Genomic DNA, 27,001 nt, shown 5'->3' with positions numbered 1-27,001 from the left:
ATACAATTTCTAACATGTTAAAATTTGCATACACTCTGACTCAGCAGCACAGATTTTACTTTTTAAATGTTTTCATTTCTTAAATTTTCAAACAGTAAAATTCTTTTTTTCCCCCCTTTTTTCAGTACTGGGGATTGAACTCAGGACACCTGACCACTGAACCACATCTCCAACCCTACTGTGTATTTTATTTAGAAACAGGGTCTCACTGAGTTGCTTAGTGCCTTGCTTTTGCTCAGGATGGCTTTGAACTCAAGATCCTCCTGCCTTAGCTTCCTGAGCCACTGATTAAAAATGTGAGCCACCGGGCCTGGCCCATTTTTTCTTTTGGTATACAGTTCTGAGGATTTATAAAGACTTATTTATAACTAATACCACAGACAGGAACAAAACAATTCTAATACCCCAAAACATGCTCTCCCCAGCAACATGTTTATGACAGTAAAAAGCTCAATCAAGTGTCAACTAAGAGAGGATTAATGAATAGTAACCCATTGAGATTTTATGCCATCAATGGAAAAAATGAAGTGGATTAACATGGAAATCTAACCATGGTATAATGAGGTTAAAAAAAACCAAAACTGTATTTACCAACTTATTATCTCTAAAGGACAAGATTTCAGGGAACTTTCACACTGTGCTTTAGTTTTTGTATTGTGTGAACTAATTTAATATACATTACTTTTACAAATGGAAGTAACAGTGATTTCCATTTTAGAAAATAACAATAATTTCAAGATTTAGGTACTTTTAGATTATAATAAAACAGCAAAATCCCTAACCTGTTTATAATTTGTAGGTGGCTTTGAAATGAATGCAGGTTTCCAGAAAATTAGTAACTCCTTAACTGATGATGGTGTTACATCCCAGTAAACTCACTGTTAAGTTGGAAACAGCCAAGTCAAAAATGCATGGAAAGCATCTAACCTATGAAACATATAGCTTAGTTACACAGTACACCTTGGAGTACTGGCTGTTGGCCTTGTGACAGTGTGGCTAACTGGGAGCTGCAGCTCATGACCACTGCCCAGCATCATGAGAGTCTTGTACCACGTGTGGCTGGCCTGGGGAAGGGTCAAAATCTAAAGTATAGTTTCTACTGAATGCAGATTGTTTCACACCACTGTGAAGCTGAAAAATCATTAAGTTGAACCATCATAAGTTGGGGACTATTTGTATTAAGGCTCAAATCCAAGTAATGTCATAATTTGGGTGTTAGAATGGCCTATAGTAGAAATCATAAAACCTGTGTATGTAGAAATCTTTACAAATTGAAAAAAAATTTTCCTTTGTTAACCTAGACATTGACCTTCCTCTTGCCTATTTCCATAAACCCAGCTCACCCAGGCCAGATATCTGGGCATTATTTTTCTCCCTAGTTTCCACTCTTTAAAAAGTAATCACTTATCCTCTTTACTCACTCCAATTAAAAAGTAAAATTATATTTGTTTACTATTTACCAGGCATGAACCATGACTTAATATGTGTTTTCTCAGTTCTAAGAGGAATCATTATGAAATTATATTAAGTGTTAATTCCCTTTTGAGGTTATATGTTTTCATGTGAAAATACCGTGTGCCTATTAATCCTGATTTATCTTTCAAAACTGTTTTCAGCAACAACTGAGAATCCAAAAATCCAAAAACATGAAAAATCAGGGAATGGAAAAATATTTTTCCTTTACAAAAGGTTCAAGTCAAAGAAGACTTAAGTATGTAATTTTTTCAAGCATCCCTAGGGGGCTCCTAAAAAGGCTTTAAAAATCTTTAAAATTTAATTTTAATCCTTCAATCCTTCTGCTATTCTTCAACAACTATCTTAGTTTAAATATTAATTTAAAATGTTGAGGAGGCATTCTATCAAAGTACTTATTTCATCAAGGTTAAAATATTTTCTGTTTTTCTGTTTCAACCTATCTCAGCTCTTTTTGCATCTTCATGATAACTATCTTTTTCCTCTCTCCTGAAGTAACAACCTTTATTCTAAAATTCCATCTTAAAGGCAAGGAGGTGTTTTCATTCCTATCTTGAGGTTTATCATTAATAAGAGGCAATATCCTATTTCTAAAAGTAAAACAAAAATTCAAGGAAATAGTTTTGAAACCCTCACAGTATGTTTTAATTCTGAAAGGTAAATTAAAAGTAAAGATTACCAATAAAGATTATACACATATAAAATTTCACTGTGGTCATTTTCTCCTATTGTCACACATCTCAATTACTACCTATTAATATTAATATTTTATTATATTATTCAAGACACATAACTCATGAGCATTCTCCCCTCCCAGCCCTGTTCTTTGCAAATTAACCTCACATTGCTCCTAAATGATTTTAGCTTAAGGTACATTATTATTACTGTTTGATAACTCTGTGAGACTATAGAGAAAGTTAAAATGAAATGCTATGAATACAGAACAAAAACATGAACATGAATGGAATACTTACTGGTTCTGTCAATGTTGTGTCTTTCTCTAGGAACTGTACAACACAGTATGCTAGCTAGAAGGTAAAAGAAAAGTTTATAAATGTTATTGAGTGAAACAACATGTAGGGATGGAAGTTTTTTGTATTTAGCCCACAAAAATATCATTTTGATCAATTTTACTCTAGTTTATTTCAATATATAAAAATGAATATACTCAAAATGTGTAAATTTTTAATCTTGAAAGTAATTTCTAATTCAAAAAATGTTCTTTTTTTTTAGAATAGTGATTTCTCACTATAAAGTTCACTGAAATAAATGTAGAGCTAACAATTTAGTTTTTTAGCATGTAACTACATATGTGCCTATACTGATATAGAATTATTTTCTAAATATTAATAGAGGAGACCAAAATCTTTCTAGATTTCATGATCGCAAGTAACTGTCTGAAGAAATGTGGGATTTATTCAAAGTCACATAGTTAATGAGGTAAGGACATGGATCAGAATGCAAGTAAACTTGACATGTACTGGTTTTGTTTAATAACTAAATATCATAATATTTTAAGCTTATAATGAAAATTTTCTATAGACAACTTACAAAGCAAACTTCTTGGTTATACTTCAAATTGTCATCTCAATATTTCTCCGTCTTTCTATTCGTCTTTTAAACAAAATTCATTTCAATTGAAACTTACCTGAGCATGAAACAAAGATAATCCTTTTGCAGTATGCATAGGAATAAGAACCTTCATTAGAAATTGTTTATGTTCTGCTTTCAGTGGCAATGCAAAGCCATTGATAATACTGGAGGGAGAAAAAGGCAGGGGGGAGGATTAAGTAGTTACTATTTTGTTTCTAAAAGGGATACTATCCACGATTATATGAGGAACAGTGCTCTGCTTCAATCCTGGTGTTGTACATTCATTCATCTTTGAACTACTTTAGAAAGACTATTATTATGAATTCTGTTCCTCTGTCATTCAGTAATCCTCAAAGAAAACCATGACTGCCAACTAATGCCACAGTATGTAATTTGTTTCATTTTCTATAAAGACTGTCACTTTATTTATGCATTTTGCCTTTATTTTCCTCTTTAAAGCCATAGGAGAGTCAATGTCACAATAGGTAGAATTTTCAATATTTTCTGAAATAAATGGATAGTTTCTCTTTGTTGGATAATCTGAAATTAAGTCGTGTTTTTTTTCCACACTTATTTTCTAAATATTCTCTGAACAGAAATAGAGGAAATTTCTAAATTCTAAATTCTCTCAAATTAATAATGCTTTGTAGTGAATAAGGCAGGCAAAATGTTTGTGCAAACTAAAGCCAAAGACTAAAGATATTCTAGAAAGAAGAGATGAATAAGGAATGGTCTATCGATACTGAACAAGAATACCTGTAACTTTATCAAATATTCACAATATCTTGAGAAACTATTCCTTCCTTCCTTCCTTCTTTTTCCTGTAGTATGAGGGATTGAATCCCAGCTTCTTGCACTGCGCTCAATATTTTAAGTTCTAAAATAGGAAATAATTTCTTCAACTCTAGCTAAGATTTTATTACATAAAATATTTAAACTTTCTTAATGAATAAAAAGAACAAGAAAACCTGACCTACCTTCCTAAGATCTCAAGGAGTTCAGCAACACCATTGAAATGTTCTGTTTCATATATAAACCTGAATTTAAAATAAAGTAGATATAATGAACATCAGAAAACTAAAAGAAAACTGAAGGTGAAGAAATCATTCTAAAGGCAGCAGTATAAAACACAGGTGTGCTTTGGGTTGTCTTTGTAATAAGCTAATTTGTCCCAAATCAGCAACCTTAACAAAATATACCTTTGTAAAACTTGACATGTGAGGAGAACAGAGTATCATTTTACTTGGAATATTCTATCTTATTTAATAAATAAGAAAGATGATTTTTCTCAAAGAAATACTTTTCAAAATAGAAAATTTCTTCTTTTGGGCTAGGGCTGTAGCTCAGTGGCAGAGCGTTTGCCTAAGCATGCATGAGGCATTGGTTCAATCCTCAGCACCACATAAAAAATAAATTAATAAGCAAAAAATCTCTTCTCACAAGAAAATGCAAGAGAAAAAAGAAAATCTCACAGGAAAATGCAAGAGAAAAAAAGACTGATATATAGTAAAGTGACTTTTGTTCAGACAACACAGGCTGTCTAGCCCTACAACACTAGGCTCTCTTTTGAAGCAGGGGATCATAAACTCAAATACAACAGGCCAGCACAGGTGTGAACATATGGCTGAAGTGGACAAAGGAGATGACAAGAGAAATGTAGAAGATGCTCTGACTAGAGGAGGGAGCTTTCACTCATTCGTCACTACTGCAATGTGGAATGTTGGCCTACTTTTGACAGGTCTTCAACTAATTAAAACAAACCTGAAATGCGGGTGTTAAATGTGAAGTCTCCTGATTTGAAGCGAATATTTAACAGATTCACAGTAGTCAAATGATAGGTCCCATAGGTAGTTAATTAGCCTTGTCAGAAAAATCAATAAAAGAAATTCCAAGAGCCACTGGTTTAAATACTATTTGTACAAAAAATTTCAAGGCCGGGATTGTGGCTCAGCGGTAGAGTGCTCACCTAGCACGTGCGAGGCCTTGGGTTCGATCCTCAGCACCACATAAAAATAAAATAAAGATATTGTGTCCAACTATAACCAAAAAATAAATATTAAAAAAAGATAAACAATAAGCTCAAAAGAAACAGAAAACTAGGTAAATTCTCCTCTCAATGAATCTTAAATAACATTGGTATTGCCTATCAAAAAATTAGTCTCATCATTACTGTCTACTGCAGTTTCTAAAAAGTTAAGATGCAATCCAATGATATCCACAAAACAGGCTAAAAATGACCCCAATACAACCAGTTACATTTGTAGATTTCAGATATTAAAAATCAACCTAAAAGGGTGAAGACAAGATGGAGGGTGTCTGTTTATGAATATATGAATAATTTACCTGAGGAAAATATTGTTAATTTGTTTTCTGATGAATGCTCTTAGTCCAAGAAATTTCCCATAAATTCGATGCAGAACAGTCTTCAGGAAGTCACGTTCTCTGGGATCTTCACTATCAAAAAGCTCCAGGAGCTTTAAAAAAAATCTGAGAAATTACTTTTAAAAAATAATCGAGCTAAAACTTCACTTTATTCTAATTTTGACTTTAAGATTATCTATGAAATCTTTAGATTTTTTTCTTAAAAGATTCTGCCCTATCAGATTGATTTTACCCTTGGTAAATAAATAAAGCAAAAGAAAAGCTTAGGGAGTATTTCTTTTCACTAATTTCATTTTTTAAATGACACAATAATTTAAGCACTTTAACACTTTGGGGGGCTGTGGATATATATAGCTCAGTGGTAGTGTGCCCTGGGTTTGATTCCCAGCGCTACCGCTACCAAAAAACAAAACAACAACAAAAAATTCCCCTTACTTTACCACTGATTTTTAACATTCTATCCTCCTCCTAGCTAATAAACATTGCTTATAATTTTTAGTGTTAAAATTAGAGAGGTGTTTAATGCTTTTTGATAGTATGTTAACACATTAAGCTTTTAGACTGCAAATCATCAAATAAATGAAGTTTTAAAAATACACATGTATAAATTATAGAGTTTACCAGAAATGTGGATTTTTATGTTCTGAACTTTGGTGCTGATAATTACACTAAATTTAGATGTAAAGCTCTCGACCTCATCAGAAGTTCTTATTCCATTGTGCCTTTAATTATAATCGTATATAATTGCATACATGTACATCTCTAACATGATTGGGTATTTTGAGGGTAGTGATGGCGTAAGTCATTTTTATATATGCCTGACAAGTTAACTGCTCACAGTTTGCATTCTTTGTTGGCTACGTTAAGGCAATGCATGAGTCTCCTGAAAAAAAAAAAATCCATGGTATGTGAAAATTATGTTAATATGCTTAATCCAGTTTCAATGACTAAAAATAGCTAACCTGCTCATTTAACACTCAAATTCAAGTTTCTGATATTGGGTTTACTTGAAAGATATGCTTTCAAGTTAATGAAAGGAGCCTTTAATTGTAAGGTCATTGTGTCTAAGTCAAGAACAGATATCATTCAATACAAGTTGATTTTTAAGAGGAAAACATCAGAGAACAGTTGTTAGCTACTTTTCAACCTATTTAAAGAAATATATTTTCAGATATTATAATCTAAACAAATAATCTGTTTAGAAATATAATAGTCACATGATGAAACATACACAAAACTAATAATCAGGAAACCTATTATACTGGTTCCCATACTAATATCAAGGTGCTTATAAGGGTCATTCATAACCTCTGATCTTGTTTCTTCATTGATAAAATAAGACAGGTTGAGACCAAATTTTCTTTAAGATAGGGTGCCATCATAGTCAGAGACTTCGGCTCAAATCCTGATTGTGCCTCCTAATAGCTGTTGTGAAATTGGATGTGCTCTGGCTCATTATATAAAAGCACCTAAGGACAGTGCTTAGCATATTAAAAGCACTCAGTAAATCTTAGCTTCCTCTCTTTCTTCTGAAATTCTGATTTGAACATAAAATTATAATTATGCGGTTGTTTTCCAAATTTAATAATTTTTCTCCTGCCTAAGGTCTTAAAATTACTACCTACCAAATCATTTCAAAATACAAAAACTGAGACTTCGGAAACATAAATTTATTAAAATAGCACCTGAACAGTTTTTCAGGAACTATCTGTGAAAGCAGATCATATAGACTGCCAAAATAAAATTCTGGGCCTTAGCGTCTCAGACAATTCAGGCATTTGAAGTAGAAAGTAGAAAATGGGTCCAACACTACTGGTTTTCTGCTCTCAAACCCCTAGAAAAATCCACCATCCTAATACTTCAAGCTCCAGACTAAGAAGGCACTAAACAAGGTTCCCCTCAACCTGCTATTATCTGAGATGCAATTTAATGTGGCATTACTAGAGTTCCTTTACTATATCCTATATGAAACCAGGTGCAGTGGCACATGCCTATAATTCCAGCAATTGGGAGGCTGAGGCAGGAGGATCGCAAGTTTGAAGCCAGCCTCAAGAACTTAGTGAACGAACACCTGTCTTGAAAATAAGGACTGCGTTCACCCATGGGTTCCAACCCTAGTACCAAAAAATATGTTGAGTGTGTGTGTGTCTATGTGTGTAACCCCCATGAGAACTACAGAAGGAAATAAAATACGCTTTCATTTGCAATTACCCAAATAACATAACTTGATTTAATCTGATTTTTACTCACGATTGAAGTATACATTTTACTGTTAACACACATCTAATATTTCTGTGCAATTTATGAAGAGTTACTTGAATGGTTAGGCTGACAAATGTTTTTCATTTATCCACAGCAACTGGTCAGAATACTTTATATGAGGTTGGGGATATCTACAAATGACCAAAAATACACTCTAAATATGTGGAATTTATGTTTGTGGAATCTTTTTCATAGGGGACACAAAAAGGTGGTCTGAAAGGTAGGAAAGGTCCTTATAAGGACCTTATAAGGCCTTGGCATTAAATCCCTAATTAGGCCTTAACTGATAAGTGTTTCAAAAGCAAAAATGACCCTAGAAGTCTGCTATGCAATTTTGTTTAGAACCAGCCAATTTCAAATAGTTAAAAGAGGCCTCTAACACACCCACATCAATGTTTATAGCAGCACAATTCACAATAGCTAAATTGTGGATCCAAACTAGATACACTTAGGTAGATGAATGGATAAAGAAAATGTGGTATATATATACACAGTGGAATATTACTCAGCATTAAAAGAGAATAACATCATGGAGTTCGCAAGTAAATGGATGGAGTTGGAGAATATCATGCTAAGCGAAGTAAGCCATTCCCCTCAAACCAAATGCCGAATATCTTCACTGATATAAGGATACTGATTCATAATGGGGATGGGGGGCGAGAATGGGAGGAATAAACAAACTTTAGACGGGGTAAGGGGGAGGGCTGTGAAGGGAGGGGGCGTGGAGGTAGGAAAGATGGTGGAATGAGATGCACATCATTACCCTAAGTACATGTATGAAAACATGAACAGTGTACAGACATGAAAAATTGTGCTCTATTTATGTAATATGAATTGCATTCTGATGTCATATATAACAAATTAGAATTTAAAAAGAGGCCTCAAAGACTTTGAAAATATAAAAGAAGTGGACACTTTCCTTGTGAGTATATAAGTTCCCAAAATGAGCTAATAACCAATTTATGAAAAGAAGATACTGCATGTATTACACCTCATGATCCCATTTTATCTGTGGTTTAGGAATTGGGTGGTTAGGATGCATAAGGTGGTAAGGGGAAGGGGAACTGATGCTTGTTGACAGGAAAGGAGCCACAATGCTTAAAATACACATCAAGTTAAAGTACAAAGACTTAAAATTTAAAACAAAAGTTTGACCCTTTGATTGAATGGTCATGCTAAAATTTCTCGTAGATACTGCAGAAAGGCAAGCTTTTCTGGTCTTTATAAAATAACTGAGAATTTAGGACTGGATACGATAATTTGATTGACTTCATTAGAAGCTCACCCCTGATAAAAATACTTTTATATTAAAGCTTCTTCACTTTCATCCCAATTGTCTGGCAAGAATATTAAATGCTGTCAAATTAAAACAAACCATTTTAAGTTTTGAAGAACTATTTTAATCACAAGTTATTCACTGCTAAGATGAATGTAAAAACCTTAGGACATAAGAGTTCCTTACCTGTTGTACAAATTTCTGATCAATGTATCGTTTCGCAATGCTAGGCTGGAAATCAGGGCTCTCCAAAAATCTCAAGAAGAATTCATACACCAACTATGAGAGAAAGTCAAATAAAAGCTAAGATGATGGTACAAAATTCTACACCAGGTTATAATACTTCATATAAAAAATACACCTCCATTACCAACTTAGTAGGGAGATTTCTGATATTATAAAATTAGAAAATAAGGTTTTTAGGGCTACATATGTAGCTCAGTGTAGAGCACTTGCCTAGCATATGTGAGGCCCAGGTTCAATCCCCAGCACCAGTAAAAAGAAAAAAAAATTACAGTTTAAAAAAAACTTTTTGGGCTGGGGATATAGCTCAGTTGGTAGAGTGCTTGCCTCGCACGCACAAGGCCCTGGGTTCAATCCCCCCCCACACTACCACCGAAAAAAACCCACAATTTTTTTGCGGTTTGGTCTCCTTAGCCAATAAATTCTGTCTTGCTTCCCTGGTTAGTGAATGAGCTTTCTGGAGCTGTACAGTGACTCACATCTGTTCACATGATACACAGCACAGTACTAGGCATGAAAACAGCCACTGAACAAGTGGCGCTGTCAACAAAACTGCACAGCAGTCCACAGGAGGCCAACTCCTTGCTCAGGTTTGAGCATCTTTTGGCATGTTTATATCCAAAGCAAAACCTACTATATTGTTTGAAAATAATCTATAAACATTGATATCAACTTCTTTTTCTTGTTATATCTTTAATGTACAATAAATATTTAAAAATTAGATAATATTAGGCCCCATAAGCATTGCTTCCTTTACATACATGGGGCAAAAATGCATCAAACAAAACTATATGTGCTTAGATCACAAAACTGTTCTTAGAATATTATTGAGCTCAGTAGTCAAAATGTGTTCTATGGTAAATGCTGTAAGGTCTATGGATTTAACATACTGATCTTTTTTCCTCCTTTTTTCCCTTCTCTCACTAAATACAGAACTAAAAATACATAAAGGTATACACATTGTATTTATTAATTATATGGAACAGACTATGAGTGCAGAAGACATTTAGCAAAGGGCTATTTATTACACTGTGGAATATGCTTAGCAGGATAAGTTTTGAGGGAGATGTGCAACTTGAGCTCTGCATTCAACTGGATTCTGGACAAGCCAAGAAGAAAGTGGAGTGCTGTGGAAGGGCAGACACATGTCTTAAAGGCACGCAGGGGCTAGGTTGATGGGACAGAATCACAGACTCTATATGCAGCTCCCTAGTTTAGTGGGAGTTCAGAGTCTGTGGAAGGCGGCATCAGACACAAGCCAAATGTGGCATGCGCTAGCGTATCTACTCTTCAGATCTACATCAGAAATACAGGGTATAAGATTTAACAGTTTTAAGAGTAATAGCATGTCCTTTGGGAGACCTAGCTGACATCAAGCTCTAAATCAAACCAAATTCTCTAAAATATATATATATGTTTTTTTTTTTGAAAGCTCAATACATATATATGGTTAAAAGCTCTCATTCACAAATACCACATATAATTTAAATTTTTTTATTTTTAGTTGTTGATGGACAACTCTGGGGCTGGGACTGTAGCTTAGTGGCAGAGTGCTTGCCTAGCATGTGTGAGGTACTGGTATGATCCTCAGCACCACATAAAAAATAAATTAATAAACAGATATTGTGTGTCCCTCTACAAATAAAAAAAATATATTTAAAAAAAAAGAAAGAAAATCTCTTCTCTCAGGAAAATCCAAGGGAAAAAGACTGATATACAGTAAAGCTTATTTATCTAAAATTTATTTATTTATTTATTTATATGCAATGCTGAGAATTGAACCCAGTGCCTCATACATACTAGGCAAGTGCTGTACCATTGAGCCACCACCCCAGCCCCGTGCACATATAATTTTTAAAACAGTTTTCATCTATATCACTTACTTGACACAGTGAATATCAAATGACCAGTCAAGATTACATGGAAAGTGCTGTTATGCAACAACTTAAGCATCACTAAAGAAATGATGGCAATTTTATCTATATACATGCTGCATTATTATTCCAAATAGAAGAAACACTAGTGATCTACAGAGATGAAAATCTTCAAAATGTCCAAGATTTTTCTTCTATAAAAATGAACCTTGTCTCCAATATCACTCTCTACATACCCCTCAATCCTCAATTATTTTTTTCTTGTACTTACTCATACCCTGACATACAATATCTTTATTTGATTATTATTATTACAAAGGTTTACACTGGGAGATATGTAGTTCTCTTCCACTAGGATGTAAAGAACTTTGTTTAGTTCAGGACTTTACCCCCAGTGTTTAGAATTCCTGGCACAAAACAGATGCTCAATAAATATTAATAAATGGGAATCATAGTTGAGAGTTGAAAGAGATCATGTTTCCGTGTAGTTTAAAGTTTCTCCATGTTCTTCTATATGAAGAAATAATATGCTCAAACAATCTAAGAAATGGGGTTGTGAAGAACAACAGACACTTTGGCAATGGCTTCAGCTCCCTGATAAAATGACAGACTTCATATATGTTCAAGGTATGACGGTTCCTACTTTTTCTTTTTTTAAATATTTATTTTTTAGTTATAGGTGGACACAATATCTCTATTTTATTTTTATGTGGTGCTGAGGATTGAACCCAGTGCCTCATGCATGCTGGGCAAGTGCTCTATCTCTGAGCCCCAGCCCCAGCCTCTGGTCCTACTTTTGTACACCTAAAGATGAAGGATAACTAAAAAGCATAGGGAATGGAAGACAGTGTTCCTGAGCTATTGAGTTCTGACCATGTCTTTTCTAAGGTAGTCAAAATAAAACATAAAATTCTGATCTTCGCCACTAAAAAGACTTTATTCAACATATAACAGAAAACAGCCGAGATGATTTGGTATCTGTAACACCTATACAAAAAGCTATAGAAACTGAAGAGGAAAAGACTGACCTAGCAGTCATTTTCCATTCACTTCCATCCAGCACTTTCCATCCATTTTTAAGGGGTATGGTGACCACATGCTTTCCGACTTACTATTAAGAGGAAACCAGTATAGCCGGGTGCAATGGTGCACACCTGTAATCCTAGAAGCTTGGGAGGCTGAGGCAGGAGGATTGCCAAGTTCAAAGCCAGCCTCAGCAACAGTGAGGTGTTAAGCAATTCAGTGAGACCCTGTCTCTAAATAAAAATACAAAGTAGGACTGGGAATATGACTCAGTGGTTAAGTGCCCCTGAGTTCAATCCCCAGTACCACCACCCTCACCCCCCACCCCCCCTCCCAAAAAAGAAGAAACTAGTGTAAAGGAGTTGTAAAAATTGATTTACTATATGAAAGAATTCAAGCAAGAGTTAACACAGACAGAACTATATGAGATATTATACATGAAATGCCTAGAGCATTGCCTTGGACACAGTAAACTCTAACAAAATCTTAGTTCTCTAAGGATCTATTTTTTTCCCTGTAATCCTTGTGAAAACAGAGCAGATTCTGCATGAACACTGTAAAGTTTAAATAGGGTCAGCCTTGTTTTTTTCCCATCTGTTCTTTTATCCACAGAACTAAAAAGATGCCAGGTGTGGTGCACACACCTGTAGTCCCAGCTACTTGGGAGGCTGAGGTGTGGGAGGATCACTTGAGCCCAAAAGTTCAAGATAAACCAGGACAACACAGCATCCAGACCCTGTCTCAAACAACAAACAACGAAAAAGAACTATGAAGGGAAGGGAGGGGGGGATGGGAATGGGAAAGATAGACTAAATAGGACATCACTTTCCTATGTTCACATATGAATACGTGACCAGTGTAACTCCATATCATATACAACCACAAGAATGGGAAGTTATACTCCATGTATTATAATACGTCAAAAAACACTATTCTGTCATGTATATCTAAAAAAAGGTCTAAAAAGATAATAATTATTCATAATTTAATGTCAAAGTAATACAAAATGTTCTCAACCTTATATAATGTTTTTATTTCTTATATAAGGTTTTATTTCTTTTTATTTCTATGTCAGTAATGTTAATGACCTAGGCTATGATCCCTATCATTTTAGATTCTTAACACCTGCAAATATTTAAAAGACATTTTCTGGCCAAGGGTTATTTGAGGTAAAGGTGTACTTTGTAAAACATGAATGTGAAATTTCTAATTATAGGGGCCAGTGAAGATGCTTACATTCTCTAAAATACAGGTTATTCCTAAAAAAATGTAGGTGTTCAGTATATATATATATGATGAAGTCTTGCTACACTGCCTAGGCTGGTCTCAAACTCATGGCATAAAGGATCTTACCTCAATTGCTGAAGTAACTAAGATCATAGGCAGCACATGCCACCATACCTGGCTTCACTAATTAAATCTTAATTATCTGTGCCACTGAAGTCATTAATAAAATGAAAATACTGTATGTACAATCTGGTATGTATTCCAAGGTAGTACCCTTCTAATTATCTAAAAGGAAGTAAACAGAAAATTACTATATTCTTCTTCCTCAATAAATAGAAAACAGTAACACCTAGGAAAGAAAAGAGAATATAACTTTAAACTGTTATATGTTAACAATTACCATGTAATACTACACTTGATAAGTTAAAATATATAACCCTCCCAAGTACTGAAAAGGTCTTTTGTCTCTTTCTTCTGTCTCCCTGTAGTATTTCCACTACATGTGAAAGGAAGCAGAAAGAGAAAAACTTGTAAATTAGCATTTTTAGAAAATTCATGAAAAGGGCTAAGGTAACAAAGGTCTGGAAGGTTCTGGGATTACTTGTGATTACTCCCCCTCATTAACAACTTAGTGTTTATTTTCTACCATATCAAAATAGTTTCTCATGTTAAGGATCTGATAAGCTAAATATAAAATGTAAACTTTTAATGCAAAACAGGAAAATCCAGGCCATTTGATTCAAAGCACATTTATAACAGGGGAGGAAACATTTATGGAGCAAATGTCTTCTGTGTGATAACTCTCTATAATCTCATTATCAGAGCAGCTTTTTAAATATTCTGTAAGAAATATTAAGATGATTAAATATGTATGTAGCTACAATGTGACAAATCCTATAAATCAGGTAACAGTGTGAAGTAGTTTCGGATGTCCTTAGACCATTTAATAGCCAATTCAAAAATTATACACCAAGAATTAATAATTAGGAAGATTCTATAAACATATGTATCTAGAGCAGAGCCTTTTATTCAAGGAACCGTGGATGAATGGAAATTTCTTGTGGGTCCCTGTGGAATGTGTCTTGGGTGAGAACCCATTTTTAAAAAATCCTTTTTTGAAAGTAATTAACCACCTCCTAAAATGTTAAGAACTACTCATTTCGGGGAATTGAAATAAAACCTCAAATTATCCCAGTGAAAAGTGGAAAGCATATTGTTTATTTGGCTGAATTTCCACTGTTAATTTTCATGAGCATTTAAAAATATTCTAATGGAAAAACTATATTTTTAAAAATTCAAAGACTAATTAAGGAATCTTTTTCAGACTATCCAGCTACATGTAATTAAAAAAAAGTAACATCAGCTAATGAGAATTTTATGCTTTTAAAATCTTTGAAATATTAAATATAGTCTCACTAATTTTATTCCAACTATGGCACAAAATTTCAGATGATCTTGTGTACAGTTCTATTAAAAATTATTTGCCACTTCACATTTTCTAATTCTATAAGCTTTAATGTGCTGATAAACATTAAAATTATTATCAGCTTTCACTAATCCTAGACTCTACTTCCACTGTATGTGGAAAACAAATAAACAGAATAAATAAATATGTAAGAGGCAAACTATTGCCTAAAGGGCCCTGAATAATATAGAATGTAATTTTATTTCTCTTGTCTTTAATTATAAAAGAAAATATAATGGTCCTTGTAAAATAAAAAAATCAACAATTTAATTTGAAATAATGTCTTGCCCCCACATATTAAGCAAAGTTCCTCTGTATCTCCCAGGGACTATGTTGGAAAGTAGCTGATGTTACTGATGATGTATCCTGTTGTTTGTTACTTAAAAATGCACCATATTTATTTTTTTTTAAGACACATTCTTCCCTCCTATAGTTCTTATCTGTGATAAAGCACTGCCAGTTGACTAATCTAACACCCATTCTATTCCCCTTGCCTGTCCCTGCTACTCAATCTGCAGAAACTAAATATTCACTCTGTCAGACTGCTTTGCAACTAGAGTCAGGGAATAAAAGGAAAAAGAGGGTGAGACAAAAGAAAACCTAAAACCACCCAAAAGAATGAAGAGATTAACAACAATAGTTTAAGGGAAAATAAAGAGACACAGAGGCAAAAAAGAGCCAACACATGAATAGCAGGCACCACCCCCCCACCCAAACATGAAAAAGCAAAGCAGTTAAACAAAAGAAATATGAAGAACTATTAATGAAGAAAAATACTTCAGAAGTATGAGCAAACTTTTAGAGTGAAAGAACATTAATCAACTGGGAAAAGTGACCCAGAAAAACCAACACTGATGTATACTCCAATAAAAAAAAACAAAAAAAAAAAAAACTGGCCATTAAAAAAAAAGTATTCTTTGGGCATTTAGGCAAAAACCTAAGTCTAGGTACAAGGGAAAGAAAATCACAGTGAAATCAGGAGACAATGGAATAACATAGATAAGGTATTCCAGTAGAGAAGATCAACCATGGATTTTTATGTCACATCAAGTTGATCTTTAAAAATAAAGAATATACACAAACTGCTCTTAAAAATACAAGAATCAGGGAATAATGTTTTCATGAGCCCTTCTGAAGAATAAGCTCTAAATTACTCCCAAAATGACTGGAGATACTTTGATGTAAGGACACCATCCATTGTAATGGCACCCACGGGAGTACCAAAAAAAGAGGACAAGGGGGCAGAAATACTTAAATAACAACCCTAAGCAACTCAAAGGGCAAACATTAAATATATTACCTGTAAAACTACTAATGAATGAACGGAAGAAAAATAATAGAATAGTGTACAGTCAGTTAAAATGTTCTGACCATATAGGTATTATACGACTATCTAAAATATGGAGTTGGGAAAAGGATGGAGATTTTACAGAAAGTAGAAGAATATTAAAATTATCATTAGATATTTACTGTGATAGTAAAAGGGTGTTACTTTACATTAGATGCTAAGGAAGAGAGAAGTAGGGAAAGTAGAGATTACTTTCTACTTCAGTATTCTCATTATAGGGAATCTAAATTAGCTATAGAAGAGAAACACAGGTATCATATTGTCATCATAAAGATAACCATAGAGCAAAAGTATACTTCCCCTAAAATACTAAAAGTAATATATTTTAAGGAAAACAGAAGGGAACAACAACAGCAACCCAGAGAGTATAAGCTTTTAAAAATTGTGCAAGGTTTTGTGTATACATTGTCTCATTAAATCCTTGGATCACTGTTTCATCCTAATTTTATAAAGGAGAATGCAGGCTCAGAGAAGTTAAGCAGCTAAATAAAGATCACATAGCTAAAAAAAAAATGTATCAAAACTGGAATTTGCTGGCGCAATGGCACACATCTGTAACACCTTGGGAGACTGAGGCAGGAGGATCATGAGTTCAAACCCAGCCTCAGCAACTTAGTGAGGGCCTAAGCAACTCAGTAAGACCCTGTCTCTAAATAAAAAATACAAAAAGGTGCTGGGGATGTGGCTCAGTGGTTAAGTGCCCTTGGGTTCAAGTCCCAGTACCAAATAAAATAAAGTAAAATAAAATATAAAAAATAAAAGGGCTGGGTTTGTAGCCCAGTGGTAGAGCACTCCTGGGTTCAAACACCACTACCACCAAAACAAACAAACCAACAAACAAAACACATACACACACATAAAACAAAGGGATGGAGATGTGGCTCAGTGGATAAGTGCCCTGGTTAGAATTTGAATGTGTGTGTGTGTGTGTGTGTGTATATATATATATATAAACTCTCGATCCATATACATAAGGCACATCTAGACTCACTTATAAGGGCTAAAAGAAAAAAGTGATGGCTAGTTGAATTATTTGGGAGATCTAATATACGATGTTATAATGATTTTAAAGTATGAATTAAATCTCAAAAATGGGCTGGGGATGTGGCTCAAGCTGTAACGCGCTCGCCTGGCATGCATGGGGCGCTGGGTTCGATCCTCAGCACCACATAAAATAAAGATGTTGTGTTCACCGAAAACTGAAAAATAAAATATTAAAAAAACTCACTCTCTCTCTCTTTAAAAAAAAAAACCCTCAAAATTTATGCCTATTTTAGGGTGGTCAACTATTATAGGGTCCCAGATGAATCTAAGAAAGATAGTAAAGCTTTTGGCTACAGCAAAAAATTTTGGAACAATGCTCAAGTTGTAAACCTGATTTTGCAGCTTACTATCTGTATCATCTTGGGCAGGTTTCTTAATCTTTAACATCTAAGCTTATCTACAGAGTGTAAACAATATCTACTTCATAGTGCTACTATAAGGACCAAATGAGATGATGTATATGAAGCAGTTAACACTATCTCCGGAACAGGGTAAGTACTTGGTAAATAATACCTGTTATTAATTGCTATTATTAGCTCAACATGATCAGTAATTTAACAAATAAACATCACTGGTTACACATTGGCAAATACATTAAATTCCTGTAAAAACACTTCACTATGCTTGCCTGCAAATTTGCGACCATTAGTATTATTTTTAAAATATGAAAGACATTATATACGATGCATCAGACACAGACTTGCAAACTTTTACTTTCTCCCTCAGAGCCCTGTTTTAGAAATAAGAAAGCACCTATAAATTGAAGGTACCATTCAAGCAGTCTCAGAGCATTTGAACTAGACATTTTAAGGGAACAAAAACTTAAAGTATACTGTCAAAAAGATCGCAAAGACCAGATATATAAGAACATATGCATATAATATTTTGCTAAGTTGTTGAGGCTGTCTTTGAACTCAAAATCTTCCTGCCTCAGCCTCCCAAGTGGCTGAGACTACAGGCATGCGCCACCTGGCTTATAATGAAATCTGTATAGTAATTTTTATAACACAAGTGGTATAAGAAGATCCGACCTGAGTCCTATCTAAGGCGTTCCAGTTATTAATGTATCAAGTGAGGTAGTACCAAAGTGATTCCACTGAGTGAACCCTGGATGACATTAAAGTCACTATAACTAAAACAGTTGAGGAAATATTTGAATGAAGTAGCTAAAGCCAGAGAGAATTAGGGAAGGCTGAATGGAAGAATTAGTTCCACCTATAAGTTTTTTGTTCTTTCTTGTGGTACTGGGATTGAACCCAGGGATGCTCTACCATTGAGCTACATCCTTAGTCCTTTTTATTTTTTGAGACAGGGTCTCTCTGAATTTCTCAGGCTGGCCTTGAACTTGTGATCCTCCTGCCTCGGCCTGCTGTGTAGCTGTAATGACAGGTGCACACCACCACACCCAGTTTTTATTACCAGCTTTCCAATGATATGGGGGGGTGAGTTGTCACACATGGCACATGGGGCAGGAAGACTACTACTGCACCATCAATCTTTACAAAGATGTGTTCCTGAGATGGACTTCGGGAATGGCAGAGTGAGGATGTCAGTGAACTTGCTTTCCCATTAAAAACAGTTCTGAGCAGGCAAAGGAGAGAATAAGTGAATGTGAAAATAGGTCAATAGACATTATCCAGTTTGAGTCTGCTTATCCAGTACAGAAAGGGAAAAGAATGAAGAAAAATGAACAGAGTTTCAGAGACCCATAGGACACCATCCATTGTAATGGCATACATGGAATACCAAAAAAGAGGACAAGGGGGCAGGAATACTTAAATAACAACCCTAAGCAACTCAAAGTTGATGAAAAACATTAATTTGCACAATGAACTCTAGTTGAAACTCAACAAACCCCAAGTAGAATAAAGTCAAAGAGATCTATACCTAGATACATGAAAGTCAAACTGACCAAAGTTAAAGAGAAGATGTTCAAAGCAGTAAGAGGAAAAAAACTTAACCCTGTGAGATCTTCAATACAAAGAATGGCTGATATGGCATCAGAAAACCATGGACATAAAAAAACAAATATAATGACATCTTCAAAGTGTTCAAAAGGAAAAGACTGTTAGCTAAAATTACTCTTTCAAAAGGAAAAAGACTGTTAGAAAAAAAAGAAAAAGACTGTCGGAAAAAACTCTCCTTCAAAAATGATGGAGAAATTAAGACATTCCTAGATTAAAAAAACAAAGAGAGACTGGGGTTGTGGCTCAGTGGTACAGCACTTGCCTTGCATGCATGAGGCACTGGGTTCGATCCTCAGCACCACATAAAAATAAATAAAACAAAGATATGTGTCCATCTACAACTAAAAAATATTAAAAAACAAAAATACCCCAAAGAGAATTTGTCACTATCAGATCTGCCCTTTAAGAAATACTAAAGGAATTTCTTTATGAAAAGGACACTATATGGTATTTTAAATCCATAGAGAGAAATAAAGAGCATGTGTAAAGATAACAATAAAAGTAAATATTAAAGATAATACATGTATTTTAATTTGTAACTTTTATTTTCTTCCTTAACAAAGCAGTAACATTAAGCAATTAATTATAAGTCTGTGTTGATGAACATGTAAGTGTAAAGATGTGATTTTTTTTATGACAATAATACCACAAAGAAAGGGGGAGTAATTGAAAGTATATTGGACCAAAATTCGTTTATTACTGAAATTAAGTAATAAACCAAACTAGATTGTTTTAAAATGCTAACTGGAATCCCCAGGAAAACCACTATGAAAATAACTTCAAAAAAATAAAATAAAATAAAAAAGAGAAAGAAACAAGGGAATTAAAATGATACTCAAGAAAATACCCATTCAATACAAAAGAAGACAGTAATAGTGAAGCAGAAAAACACAAAAACAAAATACATAAAACCTAGAAAAAAATGGCAGATGTAAATTCTCCCTTATTAGTAATTACATTAAATACAAATAGATGAAACACTCCAATCAAAAGATATTATATAAAATGTTTAAAAAACATGTTTCAACTATATGGTATTTATAAAAGACATGCTTTAAAGAAATACATACGTTGAAAGTAAAAGGATGGAAAATACGTACTATGCAAACAGTAACCAGAAGAGAAATGGAGTGGCTATACTAATATCAGAGGACATAGAAATTGTTGTTAGAGACAAAAGACATTTTATTATGATAAGGGTAATCTATGAGGATGTAACAATTATATATATACATGTACCTATCATCTAAGTCCCCACAATATCTAAAGTGAAAACAGAAATGCAGAGAGAAATAGATAACTGAACAATAATAGTTGGAGACTTATATATCTCACTTTCAATGGACATAATAGGAGAGATGATCAACAAGGTACCAGAAGACTTGAACCACACCATAAACAAATCAGGCTTATCAGACTCTACCAAAGATTCCTCCCAATAATATAACATATAATCTTCTCAATGGGCACACATGAAACATTCTCCAGAATAGACTGTATACTAGGCCATAAAATTATTTAAAAGAACTCAAATCATACAAGGAATATTCTCTAAACAATGAAATAAAATCAATAACATAACAAAATTTGGGGAATTCATAAACAGATAGAAATTAAGCAACCTATTCCTAAATGATTAATGATCAAAAAAGAAAACATATGGGAAATTAGAAAATATTTTTAGGTAAGTGAAAACAAAATACAACATATCAAAACTTATGGGAAACAAACATTCAAACAAGAATGTGTAATAGCTCCAGTCACAATAGCTAAAAGGTGGAAATAAATATCAAACAACTAATAAATAAAAATGTAGTAGTAGCCATACAATGGAATATTATTCAGCCACAAAAATGAGTACATTCCTACAAAAGGAATGAATCTTCAAAATATATGGTAAGTCCACAAAGTCCACAGGTTATAATCTCATTTACATAAAATACACAAAACAGGTATAGAGACCGAAAACAAATTAGTAGTTGTGAGAGCCTATGAAGATGGGGGAATGGAGAATGACTGCTAATGATAAAGGGATTTCCTTTTAGGTTGATACAAAGTTCTGGAACTAGATAGTGGTGACGATTGCAGTATATAAAATGCCACTGAATTATATACTTAAAAAATTTTTTATACCTTAATTTAATTAATTAATTTACTTATATGTGGTGCTGAGGATAGAACCCAGGCGAGTCATCTACCGCTGAGCCACAACCCCAGCCCTTAAAAATGGTTTAAATAGTCAATTTTATGTGAACTATATTTTATCACAATAAAAAACATTTTGGGGAAAGAAAATAATGTTAAGAAAACATTTAAAAATTTTAAGTAGACACTCAGAATCTGAAAGAGAGAGCCATGATTTCAGCAGAATATCAAAATATTAACATTGTCAAGACATAATCATGTTCCATACTTGTATGTGAGGCCAAGAGGCCTCAAGTGTGGGTTCATCCTCTTCTGGATCAAAATCTGGATTATCACTTGGAGGAAGAGTACGGAAGATATTAGCACTGATCTGCAAAGAAAAATACATTTAGATTTATGTTCTTATTACATAATTGAATTCAACAATGCAAAATGGAATACTTTTTAAGACCCCTGATTTAAGAAAAAAGTTGTGTCTATAAATTTATTTCAAAAAATCTATAAATTTCAAGATATGAAGGAGGCAGGTGTTTCTCTTTTCTCTGCCCAATATCTGACTTCCTGAAGCTACTGAAGATTATGGATTACTTCTAGATTCCTCTTCCTTAAATATCACTTCTTTCCAAGTTTTGCTTAAAAAGAAAGGGGAAAGTAGGGCAAAATTACTAATCTTACCTATCTCTAACTTGATTCCTTAAATCTTTCCACATATCCTTGCATATTCTAATACAGTCATATTCAATACTTATAACATGTAAACAAGTTCAATAAAACATCTCTATTCTTATATGTACATGCCACACTAACGGACAGGTAAAAAGGCTTCATGGTTATTACAGACATAGCTTAGTGGAATATGATATGTCAAGAAATTTGTAATGTTTTGAACAACCCACAATAAAAAATTAAAAAAAAAATAACAACTCATCATTTAATTCATTGTATTTCCTCTACTCTGAGACTTTTTAAAAACATATGATCTGAAATCAGGATTTGCTTTGAGATTCTTCATTTTAGATTCAGTGAAACATAGTATTTACAATTTCATCGTTTGCTTCCTCTGTCTCCATACCAACATATTCTTTTTCTCCAGTGAAGGAGAGACCATGGTTCCAATCCCTAGTTCTTTTAAGAATGATGACGGACTGATAGGACTGACAAACCAAATAGTTTAGTAAACATTTAAGGACAATTATGGGGTTGGTCATTTGAGATAAACTATCTAGGGGACAGAGGTTAAGATAAGCAGCGTTTGATTTATGCAAGCAAGTTTCCAACTATTCTTCTTCTTTTTTTTAATGAAGTGGCATCCATGGTAGAGTAATACTTCTAATAGTTTTACTCTAAGACTTAACTAATAACTAAAATGAACCAACTTTAAAAAAGACTTAACTACACCTCATATTTGTCAGTAGTAAAAGTTAACCTTGCAGCCACCAATAAAAGTATCTGTACATAACAAATATTCAGAAGAGTTTTAAAGGACTAAGTGAGAAAAATGGCTCAACTCTTACCTAGAAATTAAGTACCCAGAAGTTACACAACAAAATGCACACACCTTTGCACTTTGGCAAAGAAATTAAATCCCAGAGTACATGTAGCAAATTACAGAATAGTCTGCAAGATTTTCAAAATTCCTGAATACAAACCTTTTGAAATCAATAATATTAAGAAATGATGTTTTTTTATTTTTGGTACTGGGGATTTAACCCAGGGGATTGCAATGAGCTACATCCACAGCCCATTTTATCCTTATTTTGAGACAGTGTCTTGCCAAATTGCTCAGGGTCTTGAACTTGTAATCCTCTTGCTTCGGCCTTCAGAGTTGCTGGAATTATGGGTGTGAGCCACCACGCCTGGATTTTTTTTTTTTTTTTATACCAGGGATTGAATCCAAGGGTGCTTAACCACTGAGCCATGTCCCAGCTCTTTTTATTATTTATTTTGAGACAGGGTCTTACCAGGTTGCTTAGGGCCTTGCTAAATTGCTGAGGCTGGCTTTTAACCTGCTACCTCCTGCCTCAGCCTCACAAATTACTGGGATTATAGGCCTGTGCCACCATGCCTAGCAAGAAATGAAGCTTTTTATCCTTGGAATTTTTAAATGATAAAACAAAAATCAAAATAGGAACTCCATTAATATTTAATGTTTACATCCTTAAACTGTTGCTCCCTTTTTACTGTCTGCCCAAGTTTAGGAAACCACTTTCATTTTGATTAACATTCTCTCTATAGCTAATCTTTATAGGTTACACTTGCTATTAACTTTTTAAAAAATTTGTTCTTTTTAGATATACATGACAGTAGAATGTATTTTGACATATTATATATACATGGAGTATAACTTATTCTAATTAGGATCCCATTCTTGTGGTTGAACATCATGTGGAATTACACTTGTCATGTATTCACATATGAACACAGGAAAGTTATGCCAGATTCATTCTACTTTTTCCTATTCCTATGCCCCCTTCCCTTCATTCCCCTTCCTCTAATCCAATGAACTTCTATTCTCCCCACCCCCACCTTTATTGTGTGTTAGCATCCACATATCAGAAAGAACATTTGGCCTTTGGTTTTTGAAACTGGATTATTTCTCAGCATGATAGTCTCTAGTTCCATCCATTAACTGGCAAATACCACAATTTCATTCCTCTTTATGGCTGAGTAATATTTCACTGTGTGTATATATATATATACACCACATTTTCTTTATCCATTCATCTGCTGAAGAGCACTTAGGCTGGTACTTGCCATTAAATTTTATACCATGGTATAAATTTAAATTGTGTACTTGGCAAATCTCTACTCCAGCTGAATTTTTTGTGTTTTATTAGAATATAATGAAATATGAAAATCACAAATCCCATGCAAATTTCTGTTTGGTGGATGAGGTTGAATTACCAATAAATAGTATCCTGAACACCATTACTTTAATAAAGGGGGTAATTTTCAGATCACATCAGACATTCTAAACATTTACTTGTATAGGCTGAGAATTCCTTATCCACAATGCCTAAGAGGTGTTTTGAATTCTGGATTATTTTGGATTTTTATTTATATATACATAATGACATATCTTGGGGATGGAATCCAGGTCTAAACACAAAACTCATTTAGGTCTTACATATGCCTTATAAACGTAGCCTGAAAGTAATGTTATATAATATTTCTAGTGCACCTGTGTTTTGACTTCAACTCATCAGTGAAGTCAGGTATGAAAATTTCCACTGTTGATTCATGTTAGTGCTCAAAAAGTATTGTACATCTTATTTTGGATTAAGGATGCTCAATAAGAAGCATTACTTAACTTCTCAAAGGACCCAAGTTTTAATTAAAGTGTTGTTGTCTACAAACACATTAAAATGTCCTAAATATCATTTCTTTTAAACCAAACCCCCTTACCCACTGCTTAAATATTTTGTTCCCCAAAGTTTTTAATTGGTCTTCTCCTTCCCCTTTATAAGTTCTCTCTCAGTGACTACTCACCCCCCATGACATCATCTATTATCAATTTATATGTACAATCTTGAGCCTACATTTTTTTTCCTAAGCTCAAGATTACACTATCCAAAATGGTAGCCACCAATAATTGTGGCTGCTGAGAGCCATAGCCAAGTAGGAATGACGCATGGCATTTTTGGTTGAAAGGTGACACCAGCAAGCCATTGAGATGATAATGATTATGTTAAGATGTGCATTCAATTGGAGATTAGACCCCTGCTGTCCACCTTGGCCTGCTACTTTGGAGCTCTCGCAGGACTCCCATTGGTTGGGGAAGTGCGGTAGGAGGGAATTCTGGAGGAGGGAATTCCGGAGGAGGGATTTCCTGTTGGTGTAGTGTGTCCCGGAAGAAGGCCGCATGCGTGGCATTCGCGGGAGTTTTGGAAATAAAGTTTGTTCCTGCTTGAGTGGCTCTTGATTTTGTGCCCAGCCAGACTGCGGCATGCGGCTACTAAATTCCCTAACTCCTAAGCAATGATAGCATCTGTTAAATGGATAGATAATCTTTCAAATGGACTAGTTTATGAAACATTCTTTTGGATGTATTAATTGCATACATTTATTAAAAATCAGTCTCCAATTCATAGTTATACCTCAGATCTTACTTTGAATTTATATCAATCTGAGGAACATAAGTCTAGAGGCTTACCATTTTTACTATATCAGAATACGCTGATTCAACAATTACACCACGATTAGTTGAAACATACTCAACCAGTTCATTCAGTGTTGCTCTTTTAATTTCTTTGCTCTTCAAGTCTGAAACAGAGTCCATGAAATCAAACAGTATACAACACTGCTGTAACTTCTGACAGAATAGCTCTTGTTGTTCATTTGAAGTGGCATCTATAAATAAAAATAAAGAAAAACTTAGAAATAACTTAAAAGTTACCTTATATAGTTATTAATTTTGTAGAAGTTATTTTCTTACATATTTAAAACTCTTCCCAGAAAGCTAGTGATGAATTTACCCACCTCATATTATGATTTAGGGACTTATTCTGAACTTCTCTCATTGTCCATAATCATTATTAATTCTGTTTAACATATCTGGAATCTTTTTCTTATTGATCCCACTATCACTTTAGACCTTTGTCATACCTCATCTAGACCACAAAAGACATCCTAATTGTTCTCTTACATGATCTCATAACCACTATCACTCCTGATTTATCTTCCAAACTACTTTGAAAAGCTAAAATCTTGCTAAAATGAGAATCAATATGCTCATACTCAATAATTTTCAGTGATCCCAAATAATAACAACCTGCTCATTCTCTGCAAAACTAGTTTTAAATAATAATTATTTTCTTAAATCCTTTAGAGTTATTACCCTTGAAGCAAAATGGTTATATGCATTTAATTCCAATTAATAACCTGATATTTTCCAAAACTGATGACCAGTTGCTTTTAATAAATAAACAAATGTCTGCTCAACATTGATACTTGCTCCCCAATTGTGCTAAACTTACAGATTGTATATGTGTATGTATATCTTTCTTTCTATCTATATACACACTGTAGAAAATGGTGACTAATTAGGCTGGTAGAATTATTCTCAAACTCTATAAGAAGTCACCATAGGTCTCTCAGTTGCTTGATATCTCTACTTTCAAAGATACCCTTAAACAGTATATAAGCTTTATTATAACAGATAATATACCTGTGTTACATCTTTTATAATTAAGACAATGAAATTCCAGTGTAACGAATAATTTGGGAAAATTTTAAAATATTTTTTAGCTTTTTTCCCTGATACTTAAAGTAAAACACAATATTGTGCTTCAATGTGGCCAACTCTTATTCTCTCCTTTCTCTCACTCCTACCTCCTTGGCATGAAAACAGTTCTCTTCCTATTTTCTAAAGGCAAGGTCTTTGTTCAAAATCTTTGTTCTATATAACTTTTTTTTTTTTTTTGGTAGTACCCAGGAGTGCTCTACCACTCCATCCCTTTTTATTTTTTGAGACAGGATCTCACTTAGTTGCCCAAGCTGGCCTTGAACTTGGCCTTGATCCCCCTGCTTTGGCCATCAGAGTTAGTAGGATTACAGTTGTGTGCCTCCAGGCCTTCTATCTGAAATATTTCACCAGATTTCCTTCCCTGTCTTTCCAAATTCTATACATTCCTTAAGAATAAACTTAAATACCACATTTTCCACAAAATTTCCCTTGGG

General features: G+C 33.9%; 1 protein-coding gene across 1 annotated transcript in view; it reads right to left on the bottom strand.

Moving 5' to 3' along the window:
* The window catches only part of Ppp2r5a (protein phosphatase 2 regulatory subunit B'alpha), a 33,199-nt gene extending 7,503 nt beyond the window's left edge, over positions 1-25,696 (bottom strand). The window contains exons 1-7 of the mRNA XM_046438396.2: positions 25,476-25,696; positions 21,591-21,692; positions 9,173-9,265; positions 5,410-5,540; positions 4,044-4,103; positions 3,122-3,230; positions 2,448-2,501 (exon numbers count right to left, since the gene is read on the bottom strand). Of these exons, the coding sequence (XP_046294352.1) occupies positions 2,448-2,501; positions 3,122-3,230; positions 4,044-4,103; positions 5,410-5,540; positions 9,173-9,265; positions 21,591-21,692; positions 25,476-25,601 (675 nt within the window). The 5' untranslated portion in view covers positions 25,602-25,696. The remainder of the gene's footprint in view (positions 1-2,447; positions 2,502-3,121; positions 3,231-4,043; positions 4,104-5,409; positions 5,541-9,172; positions 9,266-21,590; positions 21,693-25,475) is intronic.
* Between the last annotated feature and the right edge of the window lie 1,305 nt (positions 25,697-27,001).

The sequence above is a fragment of the Marmota monax genome, unplaced genomic scaffold, assembly GCF_021218885.2.
Source record: "Marmota monax isolate L192 unplaced genomic scaffold, Marmota_monax_Labrador192_F-V1.1 WCK01_AAM20220418_F8-fsc00118, whole genome shotgun sequence".
NCBI classification, from domain to species: domain Eukaryota; kingdom Metazoa; phylum Chordata; class Mammalia; order Rodentia; family Sciuridae; genus Marmota; species Marmota monax.
Note: the sequence above shows the minus strand (reverse complement) of the source record. Positions and strands in the feature narration are given on the sequence as shown.